Source organism: Eublepharis macularius, chromosome 11 (assembly GCF_028583425.1).
Source record: "Eublepharis macularius isolate TG4126 chromosome 11, MPM_Emac_v1.0, whole genome shotgun sequence".
Classification (NCBI taxonomy): Eukaryota; Metazoa; Chordata; class Lepidosauria; order Squamata; family Eublepharidae; genus Eublepharis; species Eublepharis macularius.
Genome location: NC_072800.1, coordinates 37458439 through 37480431, shown reverse-complemented (window position 1 = coordinate 37480431; position 21993 = coordinate 37458439). Strand labels below are relative to the sequence as shown.

Below are 21993 nucleotides of genomic sequence, written 5' to 3'. Positions count from 1 at the left end.
TATAAACAACAGTACTTGTTGTTTCTGACATACTTTTTGAGTATGTGTCTTTATCCTTCGTATTATATATGCATATTGTAGTTACTCTCAAAGGAAAGTGTAATGGGCACAATCCAATAAAATGTAGACATTCCCATGTCAGTGGCTTGAGAACACCCACTTTAAAGATGAAGCCCAGTTGTTTCAAAAGGTCTTGGGCATGTTAATGCCTTTAGCTGGATGGTGCCTGATACATTGAAAATGCAATCTTCCCCTTCTCAGAGCTAAGCTACAAGAGACGAATTACACGAGGATGCTCACGTGAAGGGAGGTGCAAATGTTAGCCGGGAAGCTGAGTTTTAAAAGAGATCGGAAGGCTTTGTCAATTTCCCCTCTCTACAGAGCCAGCAAAGATAGTTCCTCAGAGGGTTTGCTAAGTTCCTCTTTGCCTCCTGAAGGCTATGTCAGTTTCACCTCCCCTTCTAGGAGGCAAAGAGAAAATAAACAAGCCCTCTGAGGAACTATCTTTGCTGGCTCTGTAGAGAGGGGAAATTGACAGAACCTTCCAACCTCTTTTAAAACTCAGCTTCCCGGCTAACATTGCGAGCGACTCCCTTCACATGAGCATCCTCATGTAATTTGTCTCTTGTAGTTTAGCGCTCAGTCAATGACTCAAATAAGCCGTTGGAGCATAAAAAGAATTTTAACAAATAATGTGTGATAGCTAAAGAGAAGGTGTTGTATTTGTCCTAGTTTAGATGCTTTTGTGTAAATAAGTCAAGAGAAATACTAAAACACTTATTTTAGAGATGTAATAGAGATTATTTTTCTTTTTCAAATCTATTTATCACCATTGGGTGAGCTGGCAGCCATGTGGCAAATGAAGTTCAAGGTGGATAATTGTAAGGTGATGAATTCTGGAACAATTTTAAATATATGTTGATGGGGTCTGAACTGGCTGAGACTGAGATAGGAAAAGATCTCAGGGCTGTTTTGGAAGGCTCCGTGAAAATATTGATCTACTGTGTGGCAGCAGTGCAAAAGGCAAAGTCCATGTTAGGAATTATTAGGAAAGGTTTTGAAATCAATATTGTAATGCTGTTGTCTAAAGCTATGGTTCTGCCTCATTTGGAATACTCTGTGCAGTTCTGGCTGCCGTATCTCAAAAAGGACATTTTAAAACTGGAGGCAACCAAGATTATTAGAGGGTTGGAGCACTTTTCCTATGATGCAAGTCTAAAGAGTCTGGGACTTTTCAATCTAGATAAAAAGACAGCCAAGAAGAGACATGATAGAGGTTTATAAAATTATGCATGGGGTGGAGAAAGTAGAGAGAGGGAGCTTTTCCTCTGTCCCTTTCCCATAGTTCTAGAACTTGGGGACACCCAAATTGTTGGCAAATAGACTCAGAACAGACAAAAGGAAACACTTCTTTGCTCAATGAGTAATTAACCTGTGGAATTCACTGCCAGGGGAGGTGGTGAAGGCCACAAGCATAGACAGCTTTAAAAGGGGGTTAGACAGATTCATGAATGAGAACACCATCAATGGCTACTACCCATGGTGACTGAAGGAAACCTCCATCTACAGAGGCATCAAGCCTCTGAATACCAATGCTAGGCAGCAGCGGCAGGAGAAGACTTTGACCTTGACGCCCTGTTTGTCCTCCAAGGCAGCTGGTTGGCTGCTGTGTGAAACAAGAAGATGCTGGACTAGATGGGCCACTGGGCAGATCCAACAGGTTCTTCTTATGTTCTTACCCATTTGAACCTAAAGGGATCTTTATAATAAAGCCCATACAGACCAATTAAAAGTAACCATCAAAATATTTAAAAGCTCGACCGAAATAGCAACACCAATATCAAAAGACAGAGCCAGATCAAAATGTATCAGCCAGTTCCTCCCAAATTCTTCTGAAACAAAAACATTGGCCATTTTTCTCAAGCAAGTAAGCCTGGGCTGTCCTGAGCAACATGTTCCAAAGATGGGGAACCACAATTGAAAAGGGCCTGGTCCTCATACTCGCCAGCCTCATCTCTGAAGACTAGGGATTGGATCCTACCAGTTCTTTCATTCAACTTCATTCAATTCTCTTTTGTAAAAGCACCAGTCCCACCCATCATATCCAGTATAGCCCCTTTATCCCATTTTTACCAGAGAAAAAGCTGGCAAGATCCAAGCCTGGGGCATTTGGAGCAGAAACTCAGTTGGTCCGACTACTTTGGAGGATATAGATGAGAGAACTTCCTTAGTTAGCCGAGACATAGATCATTTAGGGGTTTAAAGATTAAAACCAGCAGTTTTTTAAGAATTGGGACTGAACATTAATTGGGAACCAGAGGAGCGGCTTTAAATTTAATTTTATATGCTTGGGAGAGTTGATGCTGGTCAGTAACTGTTCCAGTATTCTGTGCACCCACCAACACTTCTAAGCACTTCAAAGATGGTCCCATGAAGAGCACTGTTTTATTTTGGAGCTATCAAGTCACACTCAACTTATGGTCATATGGTTTTTGAGGCAAGATACATTTGTTCAGAGGTTGTTTAACACTGTCTGTCTCTGTGGAACAACCTAGACTTTCTTGGTGGTCTCCCATCCAAGTACTAACCAGAGCTGATCCTGCTTAACTTCTGAGATCTGGTGAGATTGGGATACAGTAGCCCAAATAGGAAGCCACCAAAGCAGTTCATGATAATGGCTACATCCCTACCTCAAGACAGAGCACAGCTGTCGGTATTAAAATTGTAGGTAAGAAATGTAAGGAGAGAGCTCTTTCTATAGGGAACATTATGAGTATAGTAGAGAATGGCAAAAAACTCATTTCTCTTATTTACATTTGCCACTTACATTTCTCTTATTTACATTTGCCATTTACATTTGTGACTCTAAGAGAGCTGAGCCAGTATCCAAATCAGAGACGGAACCTATCTTTAGTGGTAGTTTTAGGTGGGTAGCCACTTTGGTCTGCAGTAGAACAGCAGGATTTGAGTCCAGTGGCATCTTAGAGACCGACAACTTTCAGCTTTCAAGAGTCAGAACTCCCTTCTTCAATATCTGAAGAATATCTTGTTGGTCTCTAAGGTGCCACTGAACTCAAATCCTGCAGCTTTACTGATAGATCTCTTAGCTATTGTTTTTGCGAGGCTATAGGGAGGTCTAAGATTTGGCCTCCTGAGTTCTATTCAATGGTGGTGCTTTTGGATTTTATTCAGGTCCCATTATCCACTTCCTACATACAGTCTCTTCCTAGTAAAATTAAACTGAGAAACTAGCAAGGACTGAGTATTTGGATTTTGATATTTTAACAAGAGTACTGATGGGGTGGTGGGTGGTGGAAAGTAATAGGATGCTTGAACAAGGAAGGGACTTTTGTCTACAATAGATTTGTGAGAATGCCTATTGTATTGTGCGCAAAAAGGAAATAAATATTTCTTTCTTGTGAAGGAAATGTACAGTACTCTAACAATAATAGTGTTGTACAAAAACTTGACATAGAAAGAAATATGTACTTGGATTTGGTTAAACTAGTAAACCATCAAATCCAATATTCATTCATTCACACATTTATTCATTTGTAGCCCGTCTTTGTCACTCAAACAGTAAACGTTCTAAGGCATGGCATATCATAAACAGTGCAAAGAGCTATAAAAGCAAGACAGTAGATACAATAAAACACTTCAATAGACTACAATCCTATTTCCTTATAAAAACTGCTCTCTTGGACTGTTCCATTAAACTACAGTTATGATCTTTATAAAAACTCTGCTTTGAACATTTCTATTTTGTACATTCTATGGAATAATAGATAAGTAGGAACATTCTTGATCTCCTTAGGCAGGCTGTTCCACAAAGTGGGAGCCACAATAGAGAATTATTTGTTGATCTTCTTACCCATTGGAAAAGTGGCACTCTCAGAAGGCTTTGCTCAGATGAAAGAGAAGGTCTTACAGATATGTGTGGCTGACACCTTTAAAGGCCTTGTAGGTAATAAAATGTTTCTTGAATTGAACCCAGTAACATCAATAACTAATGGAGTGTCAGCTGAAGAGGTGTGATATGCATGCTCTGCCTAGCTCCAGATAGTAACTGAATTGTGGTTTTTCTGTATCAACTGAAATGCCCAAGCTGAATTTAAAGGCAGACCCATGTAGAGTGTATTACAGTAGTCTAGACTCAAGGGTACTGTAGCATGGATCCATATGACTAGATCAGTCAGAAATACAGAAATTGCTGGTTTGGTTCATTAAAGCAATTTCTGGAATGGTGAACCAAATCTGGAAAACCAAATTATAGTATTATCCCACTGGAAAGTTCATGTGTTTCATTTCGTTTCTTACCTTGCAGTGAGAGCAGCAGACATGCAGGCATTCACCAATTGGTTCCTAAAGGGAAAGAGCCCTTATGTTATTAATTAACTCAATTGGAAGGAAGGGGAGTGCATTTTTTTCCCAGAGCTAGCTGAGCAATGGCATTGTTGCCCTGCAAATCAGGTCCTCGCAAGGGGAAACACCCTCCCCATCTATCGACTTTGGAAATGTTTGAAAACAGGAGTGTGTGTGTGCGTGTGTGTGTGTGTGATGCTATCTGGGCACTGGTATGTCTTGCCCACCCTCATCAGGGCACTTGGAAGGTCAGAGAGGAAAAGTGCCTTGGGAGGGGGATTGCCTACTCTGCCCTTTCAAAAACAATCTTCCTTGCCCACAGCAAAAGGAAAACTTGCGGGGAAAAACATAGGTCTGTTTAGGTGGGGGAAGATTCAGACAATCATACTGCCAGCCTGCCTGCACTTGGGCAATACAGATTGATGGCAATTAATGCAAGAACACACGTACACCCCATATTGCAATGGAATGCTGAGTATCAAAAGGAAGGATTTGCCCCTTATCATGGGAACAAAACAGCAAAGCACAAGGAAACATAGCAGCAACAGGAGGATGCAAAGGTAATAGCTTATTGGCACTATCATTACTTAGAAAAATAAAAAGTAAACATGAAGCAGGATTGTTTATAATACTGCTGTCACCTTTTTTCCGTTTTACCAGTCAGTTTCCTGCATAGTGTGCACCCGCTGACACCTTCTTCAGGGTCCATTATTGTTTGTGTATACTGTAACTTAGGAAAAACTTAGTGGTTCAATGGTGTAGAGGGAGAGAGACTAATGGTTGATGTAGTTTTTGAGTAAGAGCAAAAATAACTTGCCCCAACGCTTTGTTTCCCCACCCCCCGTTGAAAAGAACAGTGTGTGTATATGCTGCCACCCAAGACTCACCTTGACACCTTTCCCAAAGCATTCTTCAGGATCCCTAAACACGAAACTCCTTTGTTAAGTGTGCTCAAACTCAGTGGATCAGTGGTTTAGAGGGAGGACTGTGTTCCCTGCAATTTTGGTGCCATTAACCACAAAACCAGCTGCTCCAAAGAGCCTGGAAGCCCTCATTTTAAAGAACAGGGCCAGAACTCATGGTAATGAAAACAACCAAACAGATTAGCTTCAAACTGGTAATGCCACATCCAGAAAAAAAAACCTGATAATGGTACATAGTTGGTTTGGAAACTCCAGATTTGAAACTGAAACAGAATTTCTTTCAGTACACAGCCATAGCAGGAAGTCATCTTTTGGGCTCAGTAAAACAGAACAAAACATTTTTTTGCTTTTCTAGTAATAACACAACCTCTATTTGTTGCACTAGATCTGCATTGTTTTCCTGCCTACGTTTTATTCTCATAACAATGCTTTGAGGTAGGTTTAGACTGAGAGAAGGAGTAACTGATCCAGGGCTAACCAACGTGTCAGAGGAGGGGATTTGAACCTGGGTCTCCCCAGCCCTAGTCTAAAACTGTAACCATTATACCGCACTGCCTCACTTTCATTAAGTGTTGTCTGTTTATTACTGTAAGTATAAGCAAACGGCTCATTATTCAGAATCCCTGCTTTGCCTTTGGAGAAATGTTCTTAGCATTTGAAACACGTTACCGTCAGTGTACAGAATAGTATGACAGATGCGGAGTGTAATTTGGAGTACATTTTAAAAAACAACCTTTGAAACAATTCCAGTGTGAAAGGTCAAGCAGTAACTTCCATTAGGCATTCTGTAGACTAATAAATTAAATATGGACTGTTTGGCTGGAGAAAGAGATTGATTCATATGTAACGAGAAGGGGGGGGCCTTTTAGAATCAACCTGCCTACTGTTTCAGTCACTTCATATTTTCCCTTCACACTGTTTGTAAAAGGTGACCCTCTGACCTCCAAATCAAAAGTGAGACATGACCTTATGGCTTGCTATAAAAGCAGCCTGTAGAATTGGATACCCAGATCGCAAAGCTTGTATATGACTGAGACAATACAGTGTGGAAAGTTGAAAAAAGTAAATGGCTTCCCAGGAGTTTGGGCTCATTCAGCTTGCCATGTCCTAGTACGATAGTGGCATAAAGAGCTTTCCTTCCCCACAGTTATTAAAGGCATAGGATTCCTCTCCTTTTTTGCCTTTGATCCTCCCAGTTCAGATTCTTGAAGGTGCTCTCTATCAGATACTGTATTATTCATTGATAGTTCATATTGCTGTTGTGTCTTTACAAATGCCTATTACTGCTTTTGAGACAACACGACATAAGACCGTAAGAAGAGCACTTCTGGATCATACTGTAGTCCATCTAGCCCAGCATCCTGTCTCACACAGTGGCCAACCAATTTCCCTGGAGGTGAAGAAACAGGGCATAGAGGCCAAGGCATTCTCCTGTTGTTGTCTCCTGCCACTGGTATACAAAGGTTTACTGCCTCTGAATATGGAGGTTCCCTTTCATCACTGTGGCTAGTAGCCACTGATAGTTTGAACCTCCATAAATCTGTCTCATCCCCCTTTTAAAGCTGTCTGTGTCTGTGGCCATCACTACGTCTTCTGGTAATGAATTCCACATTTTAATCACTTGTTGAGTAAAGAAGTATCTATCCTGAATCTACTGCCTGACAACTTCCAGTATGTGGGGAGAAGAAAGAGTTCTCTCTGTCCACTCTCTCTACCCCCTTAGACGTCTCTTTTCTAAACTGAAAAGTCTCAGACTCTTTAGCCTTTCCTCACAGGAAAAGTGCTCCAAGCCCTTGGTTATCCTCCTCTGTATATTTCCAGCTCTGCAGTGTCCTTTTTGAGGTGCGAAGACCAGAACTGCATACGGTATTCCAAATGAGGCTGCACCATAGATCTATACAGGTGCACTAAAATATCCATTCATGTGTAAAGTCATTTCCTCCTTGCTAGTAAAACCAGCAGGCATGAATATTTATTTATTTATTTCATATGTACCCGACTTTTCTCCCCAAGAGGCACCAAAAACTTACATCCTTCTTCTCTCTTCTATTTTATCCTCACAACAACCCTGTGAGGTAGGTTAGGCTGAGTGTGTGTGCAACTGGCCCAAGGTTACCAGCAAACTTTCCTGGCAGAGTGGGGTGTCGAACCTGGATTTCCCAGATCCTTGTCTGATACTCTGCCACACCACACTGGCTATTTTTTCTTGACTATAAAGGCAAGAGCCAACACTGTTTCTACAAGCCCCCAAAGAACCAAGTGCTTGTAAAATAAGGGGACAATTAGGATATTATGAGATGGGCTTACATAACTGTGGTAGTTTGTCCAGTTTGCAGTGCACCAAAGTGCCTGAGAAAACAGACTAATAATGAATGGATTGTTCTAGTGTGTGTTCAGTGTGATTAGTGTCGATATGTTTTCTTAGCTGCTTAGGCCTGTGAATATTTCATCAAGTTGCAAGAGACATTGAAACACTTGTGAAATCCACTCCCTGTATTTTCTTTTACCTACATATAGATGTGGATTCAGTCTAAGCCTAAAGCTGTTTTGACCTTTTAAATTCTAACCAAAAAATATGCAATATTAGTTTGGAGTCTGTCAGGCTCAATACAATATAGCATTTCGTTTCCCTGAACCAGCTTCAAATATCAAGATGCTTCTTAATCTATTATATCTCAAAGCTGTGGGGAAAATGTGTGCTTTAAAGTACATAAGGTGCCCAGGAAAGCATTAACTGCGCCAAAACAAAGAATGTCTTTTCTGGCAATGTGGATTAGACAATGCCAGTTGAACTTTATAGGACCTACTTAGAAAGTAGTAGATCAAACAAATATATCTCAGAAAAGCATATTTAAAATAAAGAAACCACTGTTTAAAATGCAGGTGACGGTAAGTATTGAAAGTGGTACACAATAATAATCTTGTGAAGAACACTTCGGCAAGTGATTATGGTAATAATCCAATGTTAACATCAGCAGTCCTTTTCTTAAATCATCATCATCATCATCGTATATGCATATGTACGATGGCTAAATCATAGATAAGGTAAAACAAGGGAAACGTGGGGGAGGGAATCTGATCCAGAGAGGAAGGAGGAGTAAAGAGCATACTTTCGTTAGCCTAGTTTCCAGTTTGCAAGCAGTTGTTTTGCTAATAGCAAAATACCAATACATTTGCTCCTGGAACAAAGGAAAGGTAACGCCTGGCAAGTGATAACAGTTGTAGCGATAAAGCAAGTGTTGCCTGCAAGAAGGCTTAGAAAAAGCCATTGGTTAGCCATTGTTAAATTAGAAATTATAAAAAGCAACCAGAGATGTGATCAACATGGAATATATGGAACTTGAAGTGTTAGATGTCTGAACTATTGCAGTTTGTGTTTCTCAGAAATGTAGGTTTGATCGAGTCTTAAACTATAGATAAGGTTCAACAAATGTGTTATAACTGCTTTGTTAGTTCTGTGGCGGAATGAAATTTTTCTGTGGAACAATGGTGACCTCAAGTGGCAGAAGAAGCGGAGAAGCTAATTTTTATTTTCTGTAGCTATAAAAATACAGTCAGCAACTGATACCTTGTATAAAAAAAGAATGATGAGTATTTGTGTTGACTGCTAGTAATCAAGTTAAGCAAATAATCTTATGAGCATGCAGTTACATAAAACACTGTGTGTATAAATGATGTGTGATCCAAGGCACAAAATGGAAGATTAAAATGAATGGATGATCGGAACTCTTTCCTGAAAATTTAGTGATTCCCTTGTTTCTCTTCTAGAGAGCTGATCAGAGAAAAGATAAATGTATAAATGAGATTTGGAGTATTCATCTAATGCTACATATTTTACTTTGGTTAACCTAAATTTTTTTAAACAATCAAACTTTATAATCTACACTGAATGTAGTTATCTGAAGCTTTGAAGACTATATTTGGCAACATCTTTTTCCCTTTCAAGTAATCTACTTAGAAATTATTCCTGCCTTGTATTTAGCAATAGTTATAGTTTTAGTAGGGGAATAATAGTAAACAATACCGGAACCAATTATCTTGTCGACATTTATATAAAGCAATTTCCCATAGAAATTTCCCATATGAGACATATAAGAGATGGAGTAAAATTCTGATTGCACTGAAACCAAAGTTAATTTCTCTGCATTTTAAGTTATTGCCCACACAGTATATTTCTTTATTTAAATGCATTTAAAGTATTATCTTACCTTTGCCATATACCCATATAACAAAAATGTCAACAGCCTACATGACACAATTAAAAAAAAGCAAACGAACGCATTTTGAACACAGCCCTCTCCAAAGAAAATAAGTTGCTTAAAGCATTAATCATCTGCCAGCAAGAAACTGTAGTATTAATTTAGAAAGTACCTGCTAAGAAAGAACTCACTGAAACAGTAGAAACTTTTAGGCTTATGAAAGGCTGGCTATCTTGACACTTTCTGCATTGTCACAACCAAACTATTCTAAAGCACAGGCAGCAAATGAAATATACTTGGAATGGACAGACTCAAAGCTCATCAGATACCTTGCAGTATACCTTGTAGATTAAAGGTAAATGACTGTCCCAGTTCCTGGACTTGCTGTACAAGCAAAGAAATGCTTAAGGTGGCTCTATATTTCAGTGACCTATAGTATACTCCTAAACATAGCCTTCTAAACCCTTTGATTTCAGTGGGCTTAGAAGGGTGTAACTATTTAAGATGTCATGGTTAGTTTCACAAATCAAAATGGTATAGTGGATTAGGAGTGGGAACGTGACATTACAGTTGTCATAGGAATACATCACTGAAATTGGCATCTGGCAAGTGACACCCCCGCCCAACCACTCCAGCCCCCGTGTTTGCATAAACTTAACCACATTAATTTTCTGCATCCGTTTCCTTGCACCAACCCAACAGTGGCCACTAGGGTTGACAGCATCCTCCCATGATGTCAGGAATGAAAGCTGAGGTGAAGGCTAATGTGTGCGGTGGGCCAGTACGAAAGAGTAGATCTTTAGAATGGGATTATATGATTTGAAGTTTTGAAAACCTGAAGATGCTTTACATATTTGGGGCTTGTATGTGTGTTCCTTTTAGCGGGGATGACAATATGTTTCTTCCTTTGTTTCTGCAGGTGCTAGGCTTGTTGGTATGGACACTGATTGCTGGAACAGAATATTTCCTGTATCCTGTCTTTGGCTGGGTGATGTTTGTGGCTGTATTTTATTGGGTTCTTACACTCTTCTTTTTAATCATCTACATGACAATGACTTACACCAGAATTCCACAGGTGCCATGGACCACGGTGGTGAGTATAACTGCTTCCCTTCTGTATTAATGGTTTCTTTGTTTTAACTACCTGGACACCACAGCGTCATGTGGGTTGTGTTCGTTCATAGTTTTATACTATGATTACAGGCACCTCATCGATAAGGGTTTTATTTATATACAAAATATAAACCATACACATCTATACAGGCACAGGATGCTGTATGTCTATAGCATGCTGTAGTTTGTTCAAATTGTTCTGACTGAACTGACAACAGCTATTTTTATTTGCTGCAGTTAAATAGGTATAGCTATTATAAAAACACAGGCGAATCCTATGTGTTCATCAAACTCTCTTTTATGAGTAGAGTTTCTGAAGGGGGATTTATTTTAGAGTACTCTGTGTTTTAATTCTAATCCTCTTCAGGCAATAACCTCACACAGAATCAAGATACCAGAAGCAGTGATCTTATAAAGAAATACAGGTTTATTGTTTATAGAATAAGTCCATGACACATATCACCAATTTCAGGCTGAAATGTGTAAGGACCAATTACATTGAAGGGCTTTATATACTCTCAGCACTGATTGTTTACAGAATAATTGCTATTTGTTTACACAATAAAAGATCAAAAGTTTAGTATAAACACCCTGTCAGAATGACACAGAATGATGCAAAATGATACATTTCCCAGAATACAGGGTAGCTGACAAACTTGAGTGACAAATGATACAAACATTTGAGACGTGTTTCTGTTCTCTTCCTGGGAAGGAATGCATTCAAGGTTAAAATCTTAATTATCTTAACCAAAACAAGAAAATGTTTATACTTCACTCAGTGACCTTTCTCACCTACCAGAGACCTATCTCATCTCCAGGATATCTGAGGAAGAATTGTGACACTAGAACAAGGCTATCTCATGTGTCTGCATGCTTTATGTGCTGTCAGCTTGAATGTATGCTCGTAAAAAGATTTTATGAAAAGGGGTCTAAAAAAATCCTTTAACAATTTCCTTGTTCATCTCAATGGAGGGAGTATTATCATGAGATCACAAGGTCAAGCAAACCCCTCTCATTTGCTTCCCAGCCAGTTTCCTGACAAGATCCAAAATACCACAGAAGGTAGATTTTTTTTGTTGCCACTGCTATAAGTACAGAAGCCCCAATAAATGTCTCAATTTATTTAAAATTGATTAAGAGCCCACATGGTAAACTGGTTAGACTAGGATCTGGGAGGCCCAGGTTCGAATCCCTACTCTGCCATGGAAGCTTGCTGGGTGACCTTGGGCCTGTCACACAATTCTCAGCCTAATTTACCTCCCAGAGTTGTTGTGAGGATAAAATGGAGGCAAGGAGAACAACGTGAGCTGCTTTGGGTCCCCATTGGGGAGAAAGATGGGGTACATATAAAGTAAATAATAAAAATCTCTCATTTCTATCTATCAATATTTTGTTTAAAACACTCATTGCCTTCCAGCAATAACGTTCTTCAGGTGGTTTACAATACAATTTCTGGACAGGACAATTCAAGACATTAGGCATCAGTAGGGAAAGAGTTTCTTGTGCAGCTGGTAGCCTAGATTATACAACACTTGGTGTGAGTGCAAAGTCCCATGGGCAAGTTCTTTTTGTCTCGCCAGCATTACATTTAATTCAGGTCTAATAGAATCAGGGGAAGTTTTTTTTTAAAAAAAACCCTATTCTGTGGAGAGATTAGTAATTTGCAAAGGAAGTATAATATGCACACACACTTGCAAGCAGACTGTTTGGGAGTGGGGGTGCTATACAAGAAATGGGGTTGGTTGGGTTAGTTAAACCAACCTTAAGTCCTTAAGACTGAGAGATCTCTGTCTTTTGGTGCTACACCTCTGAAGATGCCAGCCACAGCTGCTGGCGAAACGTCAGGAACTACAATGCCAAGACCACGGCAATACAGCCCAGAAAACCCACAACAACCATCAACCTTAAGTCCGTTTATTGGAGAAAAGTAGGCTAAGAGTGTCTTAAATAAGTTGAGCAAACTCTAAAGATCTGGCCATTCACATTATCGGCATCTCTGTAAGGCAGCCAGGTAGGATTGAAAATAGGCCTTCTACCAGCTAGGCCCCAACCCTTTGCAACCTACACCACAGAGCTAGCTGCAATTTTTCAGGAGAGTCAAACATTTTCTGCAGCCCAAGAGTACCATCTGGGCTTCAATCTCCAGTTTAGCTTCAGGCATCCCGTGATTGGGCCTCAGCAAATGACAGCAGGAGGCCAATGAGGGTGCCTCAGGCTCTATAAACCCTGACTTGAGGATCATTTCTTCAACCTGGACAGCGTATCACCCGAGATAAAACCGAGCCCAGAACGAGCTTAAGTTTCCCTCTCTGACTGCTGGGCCTTGTTTACTTTTGACCTCAGTGCTCTGTACTTCACTTGACTCCTCAAAACCAGACTCTGCCTGCTTTGGTCCCATCTCTGGCAACCTTGAACTGAGGCCTGGCCTTCTGACAGTCTCTAGTTGTAATTGTCTGTTCTATCCATTGACTTGAATAGGGAAACCAATTTGTTGCCAGACTTCTCCAGCACCAGATCAGAGCCTGAGCATCTAACACCCTCCAACATCCCATTTTTTAGTCCAGCTATGGATGTGCCTTAGAATGAGATTATCACAGTTACCTTCCCTCCTCCTAAAGGATCTTAGAAATAGTCTATCCTTTCCCACTTGACCCACCCTGGACCAGTCTAATAAAGGATTGTCTGTGGGTGGGCTGACCCTGGCCTCCCCCCCCCCCGAATGCTTTCTCTTCATGGGTGGGCCCAAGGTGAGTGAAGGAAATCTGGACCAATGGCATTCCTGGCTGGGCCCTCCCTTCTCCTGTCCTGCCCTCCTCAGAAGTTTTAAGAGGCTGCTCTGCCTGCCTAGGCCTTAGCTACTACTGGCCTCCTCCTCTGCCCTGTTACCAGGTACAGTCTGCTGCCTGAGCCTTGCAGGCCTGAGGCGGCTGCTGGTGCTCCTCTGGGTGTGGCCTTGCCCTAGCTTCTTCCCCTATAGCCCCTGCTTAAACTGCCTGCCTCAGTGGTGTCTGAGCAAGGCCGTCTCCTGTCAGAGGCTCCTCTGGAATAGGTGAATGTATTGGTGGAACTGCCACCCCCTGACCATTGTATCAAAACATTGTGCTTGCATGAATGAAGAACATGGTGTGTTGTATAAGAATAAGGCACCAGATTGGATCTTATGGGTCTGTTTCACTATGGAAGGCACTTTCTACAAAAGAAGGCACCTCTTCTAGTAGAGTGTCTTGTGCAGGATTGAGGTCTAGGAGTCCAGTGGCTGCCAGCACTATAGCACAGATGTAGTTCCAGCAAAGGCAGAAGGTGGAATGAGGCCTTTGATACCCTACAATGAGGTGGAGATATAGAGCCCTCTTCTCCAGGAACAGGCTGCCATTAGGTAAAGATGCTGTGCCCAGTTATGGCAGTGAGTAGTGCAACGAGTTGAGGGGGATCAGAGCTTGAGGGGTTGGTGAATGAGAGAGCTCTGGTTCAGCAGGCTCTGGGGTGGAGGGTTCAACGTCCAACTCTGAATCAGAAGGCAGGGCTGTATCCCCAGATGAGTGGGGTGTCTCTGCTTTCACACATGCTGAATAATGCACTTTGCAGCTGAATTTGTGTGAAACAGGAAAATTCACTTGCAAACAATTGGTAAAGTGGATTGAAAGTGCATTATTCAGCATGTGTGAAAACAGCAAAAGTCTTCCTCCTGCCCATCAAAGGAGGCTCCTGGAGGTGTCTCAACTGCCTGCTTCTGCGGTGTTGTTGTCTACTTGCCTCCTCCTCTAAGCTTTTGGCCTCTTTGTCTGATGAGGAGCTCTGTTCTGTAACACAAAGTGAGAATGTGGGATCCCACCTAATAGCTAAACAGGTCACTTTAATACCTTAAATTTTCAGGAATGTGTTTTTTTCAGTGTTCAGATTACCCAGCTTCTTTTCAGGAAAAGAAACAATGCAGTCTATTTCCTTGTCTTTCATGCACTGCTCTTTATGGATATGTAAAGCATATGGCTCAACAGCAGCATAAGAATTACTTATAAGAAAGCACCCAGCCCAACATGTGAAGTGGCAGGCTGGGATGTCTAGTCTTCAGTAGATCTACTGGTGGGAAGGCTCTCTCTGGCTGATCGGCTCAAGGAAGGGTAATACCCGATTGTTGTTAGAGCCCTTTTCATGCAGTGGACCTGCTCCTGAGGACATGAGCAATGTTCTTTGAGAATCACTGCAACACATGAAGCAACACATGGCGCCCTTGAAGCTGCCTTATACTGAATCAGACTATCCATCCATCAGGATCAGTATTGTCTACTCAGACTGGCAGTCTCTCTCCAGGGACTCAGGTAGATGTCTTTCACATTACCTACTACCTGGTCTTTTAATTGGAGATGCCAGGGATTGAACCACTGACCTTCTGCAAGCCAAGCAGGTTTCCTCCCACTGAATCACAGCCATTCCCCACAGCAAATCTGTCTTTTATGGAAAGAAAGCAACTAACTCATTAAACTGGAACATGGGAGCAAATCAGTGGTTCCACATGGTGATGTTCCTGGGACAGATCCTAGGGTAAACTTTAACTTCAGTTAGACGCCAACAGCGTTAGATAGGTTTACAGTGAAGGATAGTCTGAGCACTATGTAGACTGTGGCAATATCAACAAGTTCTCGTATTGTTCATCTGATTTCCACTTATGTAGGTAGTGTGCATGAAAAAACTACCATCTTGTTTTTCTTTGTTCACGTACAGGGTCTGTTTTTTAATGGGAGTGCCTTTCTTTTGTACTTCATTGCTGCCATTGTAGAAGCATCTGCAGTCACCAAAGAACTGGATAGCCACAACTATAACAGCTGGGCAGCTTCTTCAGTAAGTACACCATAAAATCATAAATGGCATTCAGTCGTTTGTATCCTACCACTCCACTCCTCAAAGTCTGAACGCTTCTTCCCGCCTAAGGAGTCTTCTTGTCCAGCAGAACCATTTTAGTTAAAGGTAGGCCGGAGAAGGGCTTCAAACTTTGAGTGGAGTGGTAAGATACAGATCACTGTATATGTGTGAGAGAATGGGGGCGCTGTGTGTGTGTGTGTGTGTGTGTGCGTGCCAAGGTTACAGGCAAGGAGCCCCTCAAAAGAAGCTTTTCATATTTGTAGGGTTTCAGAACCTTTTCTTAACAGTAGTTGCTCCAGAGACTTACATTCTTGGCTAATTTACTATCTTTTATGATTTCATACACAAAACAAGATTATCCATATTTGAAATATCTTCTTGGAACATATAACAATAACTAGTTCATTCTTGGTACTTTTTGTATTACCAAAGTCTATATAGAATTAGTGATTACATACATACTTCTCATACATCTGAATATCTTTTGGCCCACCAATACATCTATCTCTGAATAATGTTGCCAGCCTCTATGAAGTTAGACATTCCTGCCATTCTCAGATACTCCCTGGACCTGGACCTTGGTACATTGTATGTATTAGTATGAGTTAGATGGCTCTTCTGATCTACACATGGCAATACAACCATGTAACTGTATTGTTTTTATGTATTGTTTTCTAGGTCTCTAGACTCCCTTTGTGGTCTATCTAGTTATGGGTTTGGGCTAGCCCTGTTTCCATGTGCAAAGGTGTCTTGAATAATTTCCTTGGTCGTACCCAGCAATTGTTCCCCTATAGTTCTAGCTATATCCATGACAGTTGTTGTGAAGATAAAATAGAGGCAAAGTAACAATGCAAGTTGTTTTGGTTCCTCATTTATGAAGGAAAGAGGTATAAATGATAAATATGATAAATGTATAGTATTCACATTTTCTTGCATGAAAGAATTGATAGTTTGTCAAGGGAGTTCAGACAATGGAAGGGGAGCGTTCTATTAGGAATAGTGTTAAGTTACTGTCAGGATTTAAGAATGCAGTATTTGTGTAAATATACTAAAATATTTCATGGAATTGTTGAATATAGTATCTCAGTATGATTCATGTTGGCAGAATTGGGCGTCATTGACCAAAGTTTGCAAGCCACAGAACACCCAGATGCAGTAGTATTTAAACACACAGTTAAGAACCAATTAACAAAAGACCCACAGTGGTTTATTCTAATTAAAGACAAAAAGCTGGTGGCATTATAAATAGCCTGTGTGCTGAAGTCAGTAAGGATTGCTCACATAGATTGCAGAATTTTTACAAACATTGCAGCATTCAGGCATCCTGTACGACAACAGTGAAGTAAAACTGTAGAATGTTTTTGTGTCTTTGTAAACTATCATTGACTACAAATAATCTGCTAAATGATCCCTGCTATTTTTTAACAGGTGTTTTTTTCTTTTTCTCTTTGAACAGTTCTTTGCCTTCGCTGTCACATTCTGCTATGCTGGAAATACCTATTTTAGTTTTATATCTTGGAGATCGCGGACCTTACAATAAATATTCTCTTGAAAGAAAAAAGAAAAACAAACGCACAGATATAATGTGTCTAGAAGATCTATACTATGTGACTGAGTATTGGCTTGTTTCCAAAATAGTGTATGTGCAGCTTTATCCGGTGCACTCTGCTGTGAACCCCAATGCCTTCATTCAAACTAGTGTTTGGCCACTAGAAACATGCTGTTGTTTTCCTCTTCTCTCTCACTTGGTCATGGCAGTATCTTCCTCCTCTTCTTAGTTCACAATAATCTGCTTTGATGCCCAAATTGGGAAACCATAAATTATTCTTAACTACAATCCTATCACTATCCGAAGTGGCATTCTGAGAACACAACTGGGTGTAGTGGCCTGGGGATGCTGCCACCATTTTAGAGCCATCAAGTGGGCAATTTAAAAATGCTACGAGGGCCTCCTCTGGATGGGGCCCACAACATGGCAGGATCGGGTGCTCTTGTTCCCAGCCCCCATGCCTTTTCAAGTGCCAAAACGGTGTTCCCTGCAGCTGTTTTGGCACTTGAAAAGTGTGGGGGGGAGCAAGCGTGGCTGGTCTCACAGAGCCGCAGCAGGCCCTCATAGCATTTTTAAATCACCTGTGTTAGGCTCTAAAATGGCAGCAGCATCCCCAGGTCAAACCTAAGGGATGCTGTCACATCTAGTTGGGCCCTGATTCCAGTTAGGAAGCAAAGCATAAGGTTGAAGCCAGCCAACTTTTGCACTTATTCTCACCCAGTTCCTCTCTACCCTACAGCTTCGCTCCCGCATGACTGTTTTACATACAGGCCCTATGATTCTCAGCCTAGCCATTTTGGCTAGTCTTCCTTTTTCACCAGTAGAAAAAGTTGGTTGGCTCTAACTCATGCCTAGCCATAACTATGGTGGAGCTGATTTGGATGTCATGGCATATAGTAGTAACTTTCCTCCACAGGGATACACAGGATTGGCATGTACTATATAAAGGAGAGAGCTCGCATGTTGGCGACAACCACACATCTTATGGCTGTGACATTATTTCAGCCTTAGATTTCATGGACAGTGTTTTTTTGTAAGTATGATTGAAACAGGGACATATTTAAAACATGCTCGTTTTGTAGCAGGGAAGCAACCCTCTCCTCTGTCTGATGAAGTATTATGTGTGGAAGATTTTATACTATGTGTAAAGGATGCTTAACACATAGTTAAGTGTCCTAGGCAATATGTTTTCTATTGTAACAAAATTGTCAATACAGCTCAGTATACATATTTTTCTTATTTTGTAAATGTAACTGTTAAAATTTCTGCATAATTAAGTGCCACTGTCTCAGAAACACTGAGGTACAGGCAAAAATAATTTATAATATTTTTATATGCGCTAGAAAACTTTCTGTATTCAGGAAAACATTCCCACTTTAAAGCCAGTCTTAAAGTTTTAGCATTCAGACTGAATCGGTAATTTTCACTGATGCCCCCTTTCCAGTGCAAACAACACGTCTCCCTCATATCCCCCAAGAGCATCATCTTAAGGAGACCAGACAGTTGTAGTGAGAGAGAAGGGCCAGGAAAGTTCTGTTCTACCGATGGAAAATTTAAGCTAGATCCAACCCATAAGAGGACTGCACTCTAATGCATCCTGATTAAAAATAATTAAGTGCCATCAAGTTGCAACTAATGGCAACCTTCTCAACACCAGAGATAAGCAGAGAGGTTTGCCATTGCCTTCCCCTCTATAGCATCTCCAGTCTTTTTTGGTGGTCTCCCATCCAAGTACTAACCCTGCTTGGCTTCCAAACTGGCTAGTCTGGGCTATTCAGGCTATTTATTTGGGAATTTGACAGGTCAGAGATTTTCAAGTATTGTCCAATAACAGTTGAGTATTAAAGCATTAACTGTCAGCATGGCAAACACTTAGACTAATTACAAACACATGTTAGTTGATTCTTTTTTGCTGCAAGGTTAGGCTTGCCCCAACCAGGCTAAGCAGGGAGGACCCCTCATTTCTCTCCAGGCTAACAAGTGACACTGTAATTTAATCTCTAAAGGTAAACTGTCTACATAGTAGCATTCTGGGATTCATGGACTATTCAACTGCAATCAAATAATAGGAGGTCAATCAACAATTTGTAACTGGTCAAGTGATCAGCATGCCAAGTCTAATTCATCTCTGAAGTTAGCATACGGGGGAAATGTTGAGCTTCTGGTATTCCAATGAACAGAACACAGCCTTGCGAATATTTATACAGCAGACCTGGCTCCTTAGCTCTGCCAAAAGCCAACAGTGCAAGCTGTTCTGAAGCTGTTGCAATGGGAAAACTTCAATTTAATGATAAGTAGAAAACATGACATAGTTGTTGATATGGTGGTCTCTCAGAAGTCTTTTTCATTAAAAAAAATGTAATCACAGTAAGAACAACAACTAGCTCACTTCATAGTACCAGCCACATGAACTAGAAATTGAGCAAACAAGAAGGGGACAGTTTGTGCTGATTTCACCCCCACCAATGCCCCTTGAAATGCTGCTCCTGGGGAATGTGGGAGCCCAAGGAATAACTAAGTAGGGGGAATTCATTGGGGAAAAAACCCTTTGATATCAGTGAAAGTTCTAGACAGAATACCAGCCATTGACTGATTTATATAATACAGCCTGAAAGTCAAAGTGTGTTGGTTTTAATTCTATTTTATTACCTTAAACTAGTGTATTAAGACTAGCAAGCCTAACTTTAAAAAATGAATTGTTTTTCATCTTAAATGGTGCCGCAAATATCTCCACTGGATATTTGGTAGAAAACTGGGTTTGTATTTTCTATAAACTGTTCTTTGTACATGACAGTGGAAAAAAAACTTAATTACATTATTGTGGTGTTGCTCTTTCTTGACTTGTGAGATGCAGTTTCAATAAATGTGGATTTACTGTGACTCTTCTTTAAGTGCAGAGTACCCTTATTCCCCCTAAGTTCTAGAGGGGTGGGAGGGGGGAAAAGAAAACCAGCCAGTCAGAACATACATCAAAAGGGCCATAAGTTATATACGTATCATAGTTGTAGGAAAGCTTCGCAGCTGTAGAAAGCTTCATACACTAAACTGAAAAGGGCATGAGCAAACTGAAAAGGGCATGTACAAATTAGACTAACTGTACCAGGAGGGTTTTATACATGCTAATGGAACATAGGCAGATCACTAACAGCCCAGTTGAAAGGTCTTGGTACACTGGTGTCTTGCTGATATAACCTTAGAATACTAAATGTGCTCTCCTAGCAGAGAAATAACAGAAACTGTATTATTCTAGGGAGCTTACAGCAGAGCAATAATGCTGGAGTCCATCTGCCACTTATGGTGTGGCATGCTGATGAAGTTCTCAGGCTAACCATACATGGAAAAGCCAATGCATGCACACTGCTTCTGACATCAGCACGCTCTACATCCCACCCACACAGCAGAACATGGAAGGAACAACTGTATGAAGGACTGTGGTACGCCCCATAGGCTCCCCACAGCTGCAGTCCTGGATATTCCATTGCAAACAAGTTACTCATTTGCCAGGTTTTTTTGCCAGGTGGACTCTCAGGGAAGGAAGGAAAGACATATTAACCAGCGACTTCCATGGCTTTAGAGACCTCCCCACCTGAGAAAACACACAAACTCTTCCAGACAAGGGCTCAAGTCCAAAAGCAGGAATGTTGCCCCTGGAAAGAGACTGACCTTTTTGCAAGGAAAGAGCAACCAAAACTAGGACTAACTCGATGACACAATTTAACATTCAGAGAAGGCATCCTGGCCATCTCACCAACAGCTCGCTAGGAAAAAAATGATGTTGGAAAGGGAGTGAAAATAAGGATTAAATGTTTTGGTCAGCAACAACATCAACAGCAAAACAGGAGCAGGAGGAAGGCCTAGAACCCATGCTTCATGCACAGCAGAACATTCCCTTAGCCAGAGAGGGAGACACCAATTTGGAATCATCCACTGATCATGGTGGCAGAATACAAAGGCCAGAAAGCCTGCAGAGAAAGGCACAGCATTCTAGCATTCCTGAGGCCCTAGCTGCAAGACTTGCATGTGGCTAGTTCTCAAGAAGTAAAAGGTGGGGGGGGGGGAGTCCTTCACATCTGAGATTTTGCATCATTCTACCCAACCGCTGGGGGGCTGAACCACTCAAGCAGATTTGCTGTCCCAGATGCCATTCATATGGATTAGCTTCTTCCCATCACACTCCTGCTCCCTGGGAGACCAGCAACTGTTGTTCTCCAGGTCCCCTACCAGTCATCCAGCCTGCATGCTTTGTCACACCAATGCTGATAGGGAGGTCTGGGAACCCTGCAGAGCCCCCCCCCCCCCCACACACACACTTGGCAGCAGTCTCCCAGAATATTCCCAATTACAAACACAGGTGGGGGTGGATCCCAAGATGCAAAGCCACATTATAGCTACAAAAAATATCGAATAGCTACAAGAACTGCGTTTTGAAAATAAAATCAGATGAATGGGGTTGCCAACAGCCTTGTTTTAGCAAGGTGTGTGCTTCTGAAAAATGTAATGAAAAGACAAGTAGAGCTTTCCGTATCGCTGCATGCCCAAAATACACATACAGCATTGCTACTCAAACAACAGTAAGTTAAGCAACTTGCAGTGGGTCGTAGAACTGCAAAGATACCGTGCAAGAATTTCATGGTAAAAGAGAGAAGTTTCTGGTAGGTAGTTGTTGGTCTGCAGTAGAGTAGTGACACCTTAGAGACCAACAAGATTTTCAGAGTATGAGCTTTCCAGACTCACAGCTCCCTTCTTCAGATGCAGGGAGGAGTGGAGATCCCGGAGCCTTTACATGCCAGTCATTGTACCTTTACATCCTGACTGCCTTCTTTGCTTCGCCCCACCCACCTCCTGACTAGGCTATAAAGGCTCAGGATTTCCATTCCTCCCTGTATCTGAAGAAGAGAGCTTTGACTCTCAAAAGTGTATCCCCTGAAAATCTTGCTGGTTCCTAAGGTGCCACTGGACTCACATCCTGATGATAAAGAAGAGTTGGCTG

General features: G+C 41.3%; 1 protein-coding gene across 1 annotated transcript in view; it reads left to right on the top strand.

Annotated features, from left to right (window-relative positions):
• CMTM8 (CKLF like MARVEL transmembrane domain containing 8) overlaps positions 1-19894 on the top strand; it is a 44129-nt gene extending 24235 nt beyond the window's left edge. Inside the window, exons 2-4 of the mRNA XM_054991242.1 lie at positions 10404-10577; positions 15317-15433; positions 16911-19894. Of these exons, the coding sequence (XP_054847217.1) occupies positions 10404-10577; positions 15317-15433; positions 16911-16994 (375 nt within the window). The 3' untranslated portion in view covers positions 16995-19894. The remainder of the gene's footprint in view (positions 1-10403; positions 10578-15316; positions 15434-16910) is intronic.
• The last annotated feature ends 2099 nt before the right edge of the window (positions 19895-21993 follow it).